At 41.5% G+C, this 7,437-nt stretch overlaps 3 protein-coding genes across 4 annotated transcripts; 1 reads left to right on the top strand and 2 right to left on the bottom strand.

The window, feature by feature from the left end:
* Positions 1-104: 104 nt before the first annotated feature.
* On the bottom strand, positions 105-221 carry H257_15209 (hypothetical protein; the record flags this gene model as incomplete). The annotated part of the gene is made up of 1 exon (XM_009843229.1): positions 105-221. The coding sequence occupies one exon, from the start codon at positions 219-221 to the stop codon at positions 105-107; it is 117 nt and encodes a 38-aa protein (XP_009841531.1).
* Positions 222-1,122: 901 nt separating this feature from the next.
* H257_15210 lies at positions 1,123-3,494 on the top strand. 2 transcript variants are annotated; one of them, XM_009843230.1, is made up of 8 exons: positions 1,123-1,471; positions 1,577-1,836; positions 1,988-2,119; positions 2,432-2,579; positions 2,647-2,818; positions 2,903-3,021; positions 3,097-3,254; positions 3,315-3,494. In XM_009843230.1, exons 1-8 carry the CDS (start codon positions 1,130-1,132, stop codon positions 3,331-3,333), a joined length of 1,350 nt encoding a protein of 449 aa, XP_009841532.1. In that variant the 5' UTR covers positions 1,123-1,129; the 3' UTR covers positions 3,334-3,494. The 2 variants fall into 2 exon arrangements, with proteins under 2 accessions (XP_009841532.1, XP_009841533.1); XM_009843231.1 differs by lacking the exon at positions 1,123-1,471 and having other exon boundaries at positions 1,551-1,836.
* Positions 3,495-5,213: 1,719 nt separating this feature from the next.
* H257_15211 (TKL protein kinase) lies at positions 5,214-6,809 on the bottom strand (the record flags this gene model as incomplete). Its single annotated transcript, XM_009843232.1, has 3 exons — positions 5,214-5,436; positions 5,484-5,636; positions 6,333-6,809. 3 exons carry the CDS (start codon positions 6,807-6,809, stop codon positions 5,251-5,253), a joined length of 816 nt encoding a protein of 271 aa, XP_009841534.1. The 3' UTR covers positions 5,214-5,250.
* Positions 6,810-7,437: the final 628 nt, after the last annotated feature.

Consider the following 7,437-nt stretch of genomic DNA (forward strand, 5'->3'; position numbering starts at 1 on the left):
GTCGGTGACTCGCTTCCAGCCGACGAATTGGTCAGATGTATAAAGACCAGGCTCGCCACCGAAAGCAGATGTGTTGGGGGCAATCATCGTACACTCGGCCACAATCAGACCAGCGGATGCTCGCTGCGCGTAGTATTCCGCCATGAGCGCATTGGGAACGTGCGTCGAACCAGCACGAGTGCGCGTGAGGGGGGCCATGAAGATGCGGTTAGCCAGGGCATTGGAGCCTACTTGGATGGGTGTAAAGAGGGTGGTCGTGGGGTTTGGCATCGAGGACGAATCTTTTGCAATGATTCGAAACGAAACGACGCAATAAGAACTCAGGAAAGGAGTTTCCACGGAATGACCTTCCTTTGGATGTCGTTTCAGGCTTCAGCCAATCAAACCTCGCGAGGTTGGGGACGTCAGCTTGGGCCGTTCGGAACGCTGTCTAAAACACATGATTGGGATGATGAAGTCATGCAGTTGATATCGTCATCAGTAGGGATCACCGCAGATATGTATGTTTGTGAGGATAGTTGAGGCAAGCATGACGACATTATTGAAGAACTCGTAGTATCATCGTACAGCAACATGTATTGTGTATTCACCTAATTTGGACTTGTGAGTCGTGTCACCAAATTTGCATCGAATCCATTTGATCCAATTTTAAGGTTTTACAAACTATACTATTCAAAGATTAGTATATATGTGCAGGTCTTACAGTAGTATCTTCTGGGTACTGTATTGCCGAAGCATACAAACTGTAAATACAGTCGAGATAGCATACAACCACAAATCTAACGAGCCCCTCCATCTTGAAGTTCTTGATGACCATGTAGTACTTATTGTCAAATCGCTTCGAATCTAGAGCCCTCAGCAGAATCGATTGTCTTTTTAGTACTGTTAATAAGCGAACATAATAAAGAGCAGCCTAAGCCAATCAAATCACGTTCTGTCGAATTTCTGCCAATCCAAACGATCGATTCGACCCAGACCTATAAGTGATAAAATAAATGAAACATCTATTCCATAGGCATAGATACCAAATCATACGATGCACACATGTGAAAGAGCCCAATGTATGCGTTACCACAGGTTTTCTCACCAGTCCAATCAATGCGCCTGAATCCGACCAATAATAATTTCGATGATGCTACCAAGCGTCCCATCCCTAGACAGCGCCGCCGTGGCGGTGCACCAAGATGCGTCAAAAGGTCGGTACGTTGTCGCCACCACAACGTACCAGGCCGGGGACATTGTGTTCCAGGACCAAGCGTTTGTCTATGCCAGTTGCAGCGGCGAGCACCTGTTGAACGGGGCACGCAACCCGCCGACGATGGCCACCCTGCTCGACCCAGCATGCGACACAGTTGACGAGTTCCACCCGAGCATGCATCGGCTGTTTGGCAGTCTTCTTGCGACCATGCGCAGTCTGGACGTCATTGGTGAAGTGGACCGAGCCAAATGCATCTTGAAATGTGTCACCAAGGTGGGTGGGAACAGTACACGCCAAGAAGGCTACACCTACCTTGCTCGCATGTATTGAATGCTAAAGTGTGTGTATTTGTGTTTGTGTTGCTTTGCAACAAACTAGTTTCTACAGCATCCCGCGTCTCTCAATGACATGCTGTCGTTGTCGGCGGCGACGGCGAACGCTCCTGCTTGTGTCGACACGGCCCAGAAATTGCTGCAGAAATTTCCCGCCGTGTTTACCCAAGTGACCGTGCCAGTGCTGTCCAAGATCATTGGGATACTCAACACAAACTCGCACGAGTTGGAGGCCGTCGTCGGTGGCGGCACCGGGTTGTTCTTGTCAGCGTGCTTAATGGAGCACAACTGCTTTGCCAATTGCAGGTACATATATATGTATATAAATATGTAATATATTTGTCATATCGACCATATCGTTGAAGTGTTGGTACATTTATATACATGCATTATATATATGTAATATATATATGTAATATATGTCGACCATATCGTTCAAGTATTGGATCAACTGTAGCTTTACAACCAAGAACAACACGTTGTGGGTCACAGCCGTGCGACCAATCCAAGTGAACGAACCGTTGTCCATCGATTATGGCAACTTATTCTACCGCCCTCTCCACGAACGCCAACAACATTTGCAGCAAGGGTACTAATATATATATATATATTGTGCTTCAAGCCTAAACTATGGATTTTGTGCTGATATGATTCATCAAATCTGCCGATCAACGTTTTGTCCTGAATTCTGTGTGTAAAAAACCGCCCAGTGTCACACTCATTATATAAGTCATATCCTAATTCCATATTAAATGATGAGACAATTTGATTGGCCACTTGACTCGTATTCCCGGTTTTGATTGGTCGATCGATGGTCAGCTTATTTGATTGAACACCACACTCCAATTTCGAATCGAATTGACAATATAGATATATATAGATATATTTGACAATGGAGTAGATATGGATTTACCTGTGTGTGTCAAGCTTGTACTGAATTCCCAGACAAGACACGATCGTACCAGTGTCGACTCGACGGCTGCCCTGGCATTGTTCACCCATTTCCAGCGACTCCCGTGGAAGTCTACCGATGCACGACATGCCATCAAGTATGCGATGTTATCAATATATATATATTTATTTATTTGATTTTTCAATGCAATCGTATATATGTAGGCATGGTCGTCGGCGCAAGCCAAAGCAATTGCAGCGATGGAACTCGAGTTACAAGCCAATATCCCTACTACTTACCACGACATTCTTCGCATCGAAGCGTCGACACCCTTTCATCGCTTCCATTACGTGTTGTTCTGGGCATTGGACAACATGGGACTCAAGGGGGCTCAAGGTAACCTATATATATATGAAATATGAAAACCCTCCTATCTTCGTGGAATGGTTGTGAATAATACTTGATATTGTTCAAATACAGGCTTAGCACACGACGAAAACACGCTGGGGGCGATGTGGAGCGATTTGATTTCAGGCATCGAGTACGTCGTGCCATATGCGACCCACGAAAAGATAATTTATTACGACCAGTTGGCCCAGGTAAATATATATATATATATATATATATCATTTGGGTTGAGAAAAATAGTTTTATTCATGGTTGGTATGCAACAGATCCAAGTCATTACGGGTGATATTCCAGGCGCAGTGGAAGCGTATGAGATTGCATATGGCATCTCGTGCGTCGTGAGTGGGGCCACGACACCCCCGACATTGGCACTCAAGGAACTGATGGCCCATCCGCCGCGAAATCGATCAGAATTGATTGCACGGTATACATATATCCAATCGATTTGGCAATATATTTTGTTAACCTTGTTTGGATCTATTAGATACGGGCATCAAGGATAACAATCCATGGACAATAACTACACTCCAAGGCGATGAAAACACCATTTGGTTGTAAATAATATTACCGTAAACGAGTATGCACGCACGCCAGCACGCCAGTACAGTAGTAAAAAATCGTCAAGTGGCCACGCTTAATTGATAGTAACAGATCAATACCAGTGGTTAGTATCATGTTCTAGTAGTAGTTGGCAATATGTACTCGTCTACCAACGTGGCTACATCATCAATCAGTTGTAGCAATAATGTGCATATATACACCACGTGATTGGAAGGCAAAGGATGTACTATTTAATATCTACACTACTGTACTACATATTGTCAAGCAAGTCGATTCGAAAATGGAGTGTTCAATCGAATGAGCAGCAAGCACCAAATAGACAATCGATATATCGACCAATCAAACCCCAGATGTCCACTCGAATCAAATCCACTCATCGACCAAATTCAAGATCGAATTAGTGTGACACTGAACGTTTTTTACATACAAAAGTCAGCACAAAGAATCGATCGATAGATTTGGCGAATCAGCATAAAAGTCCAAATTTTGGTAAAAGGACAAGACTAATTTAACCACGAACAATAATCATGTGTTTTATTGCCATTGAAACACCTCCAGTGGCTTTTGTTTTCCTAATTGTAATGTTGAATTCATAATGCTGGAGTATATTCTTGTATTACAGTTGATCGTAGACTCCGATGAGTGGTAACGCGCTGAATAATATATACTCTTGCCGGTAACATCGTTCAAATTAGAGACGCAACCTCCTCCTTCCGTTAACTTTGTTTCAAAGATACTCCAATTTGAAATTCCAAAGGAAGTTATTGGGTTGTGCGTTGTTTCCCCTATAACTATATATCGGTAGACGTTTCCGATTCTGATATCGTCAGAGGTATGATAAGGGATCAATATGAGGGCATAATTCATCGTTTATGTTTGTAGACAGACTTCTACAGTAGTATTTCACATGGTTCTCACAGAGAACAGCAAAGTCTAGTCATGCTCCCGTAGTAATAAAATGATAGGAAACACTTGGATGTTGAGGCCGTCTAACACAAGGCGATGATAATATTATTAAATATAAAATAGTTAAAAAGAATCAAAATAAATAAATGTGTAAGCTAGAGTTGGCTTTAGTCTAGAGTAAGCTCTAGACTACGCAGAAAGCATCATCCCTCGTGTTGTGTAGCTCTGTATAGTAAGTGTAGTGGATAGCCGAATGTGATGATATATATATATATATACATATAGTTTCCATGAATTTAATAATAATATGGCCTCGTGTGGCAATCACCTATGATTTCGACTTTTGGCTTGCCTAGATATTTGTGAAGTTGGAAATTTGTGCTGTGACACACCAAATCCATTCTCTGTCCTAGATGGTATATAATTTTTTATGTGAAATATTTGTGAAGTATTTCGCACTATTTCACATCACACACTAATTCGAGGTTACTTGGGCTTTTGATTATCGGTCGATTGTCTGTCGATTTGGTATTGTCAAGTCGATTCAAAATTGGAGTGGGGTGCTCAATCGAATGAGCAGAATCACCAAATCGGCAGACAATCGATGGACGAATCAAAACCGAGATCAAGTTCATCAAGTAGCCAGTCAAATCAGTCGATTGAGCACCCCACTTCCATATTCGAATAACAACTTCATAATATTGTGGATTCGGTACAAATGTCCAGACGAACCGAATCTCGTCGCCGCCGAGTTGAATCACGAATCATCGACGCTATTGGTTAATAATCCAATTTTGAGTAGATTTGATTGGCTCTTACAGCAAGGACAAGTATATTCAACCAATCAGAACTCCTGCGTGATTCCGTATTGATTGATTAGACAAACCACGCGAATCTTAGAAGTTTATAGCGAACTCACAATAGTATACTACTACTATTAAAATAGTACTTATTTAAACAACATCAGACTGAACTATTGATGCAGCGCGATGGTGTTGAATGAGCCGTGAGAGTTCGTCTGCAACTTGTTCAGCGGACGGTCGCAGCGAAGGATCAAATGCCAAGCAACTCGTGGCCAAGTGGAGGATTTCTGACGGCATCGCCTTGGTAAACTGGGGTTTCAACGACCCTTCCGCCACCTAGTAGTAGGTATTTTTAGTATTACTAAATAGCTTAATTGACGCACCATGAGGGCAATTTTGGCTTCGGGAAAGGTCACATCTGAGTCGATGTCGTCGAGCTCCCCGACGTAGGGCGAGTCTAATTTGTCCATTTCAGACAAGAGCACTCCAAAGCTGTACATGTCTGCCCTTTCAGTGTACTTGCTGCCTTGAAACACCTAGTAATTTATACAAAATTACTATGGATTCATAAAAAACTAATAATATATATAATAATATATGTGTACATAGGTTTACAATCGACCTTGAATTTCTAAACCTGAACTTGAATCACAACAAGATTCATTCAAAGAACAAGTATGCTACAACAGTCGACTTCACTTATCGACGAAATTCAAATATATATATATTTCTACATGCAAACATAACTATAAATTTGAACCTCTATAGCACTCCAACATGTAAACTGGCTCGTAGTATATGGCACACTAGGACGTATGTTTTGACAGCCAAACGTTTACGACTGTCCATTCGTCAATCAGAGATCAACATATATATATATATATATATATATTCATGTAAACGTTCTTCGATCCATATCTATATATATATAATATATTCAAACCCAAAGTCACAACAACACATTATGAACACACGACTATCCATTCGTCAATTAGTTCTATTGACATATATGTATGTATATACACGTATTCATTCATTCATCCATTCCTATCGAAAGCCCACGAAATTGTCCACTTTGACAGCCATCACCTATATATATACATATATATATATATATGCATATATATTCACAAAATACTCTGTACACATATAAATAAATATATATATATATATATATATATATATTAGAACCCCAACATATATATGTTGTAGTGATAATGTAGCATTATTACCTCGGGGGCCATGTACGCAATTGTACCCTTGTTGGCCGTCATAAGCAGAGAAATGCGCCTGGAAATTCCAAAATCGCACAATTTCGCCGTGAACAGTGTATTCAGTACGACGTTTTGCGACTTGATGTCTCGATGCACTACTCGCATCGAGTGTAAATACACGAGCGCTTGGGCTATTTGCAGCGCCATGCTCAGCTTGGACGGACTGGAGGCGACGCGACTGTGAAAGCCAAGTGTGATACTGCTGGTGCCGTTTTGATCTTTGTGATCGCTTTCGTCTGGGGCAACTAGCGGGTACCAGCGCAGCCACTGGTCGTGGGAAGGCAACTGCCGCTGATGCCGCAGGACAGAGTACACATCTCCATTTACCATAAACTCTGTCACAATGGACATGTCTTTTAACGTGAGCCAAGAGATGCCCACGAATTCAACGATCGCGGGATGGTGAAAGTATGCACTCAGTCGGATTTCACGCATGAATTCCTACGAGAATGCACGATATATATAAGGGAGCGTCTGGTAAAAGCTCAAAAGTAAGACTCTATTTTCTGACAACATGGAATTAACCAATAACGTCATTTTCAAAACCAAGTAAAAGGTTCATTTTGTATGGCGTTTATTGGGACCCACTTAACGAGTAAATTCCACTTGGAATTAGTAGATTTGGGTTCAAACTGTTCAACCAGGATATGTTTCAATTCTATCAGATTTATTGAATTCGACCCCAAAATGGCGTTTTGGGCCTGAATATTATAATATATATATCAGGTTGCCAGACACATCCTAATACATACGTATTGGGACATATCGTATAATTTGTTCCTCATGAAATTCCAAGCAGAAGAGTTGGGATTCTTAGATGCGAGTAATGTCGAATCGATTTGAAATAGATGTGCTCAATCGATCGACCAATCAAAACACAGAATATTATTCAAGTGGCCAATCAAATTCTTGCTTCAACCATCGAAATAGGGTGCGACTTGTATGACACGGGACATTCTTTTTTACATACAAACGTCAGTATACATATGGTCGATCGATACAATCGTTGGCAGAAAGCAATAGATTTAAGCACCGTAAAAGTCGTACCTTTGCACCATATAAT

This window comes from Aphanomyces astaci (assembly GCF_000520075.1).
Source record: "Aphanomyces astaci strain APO3 unplaced genomic scaffold supercont1.67, whole genome shotgun sequence".
In the NCBI taxonomy this organism is placed as follows: Eukaryota; Oomycota; class Saprolegniomycetes; order Saprolegniales; family Verrucalvaceae; genus Aphanomyces; species Aphanomyces astaci.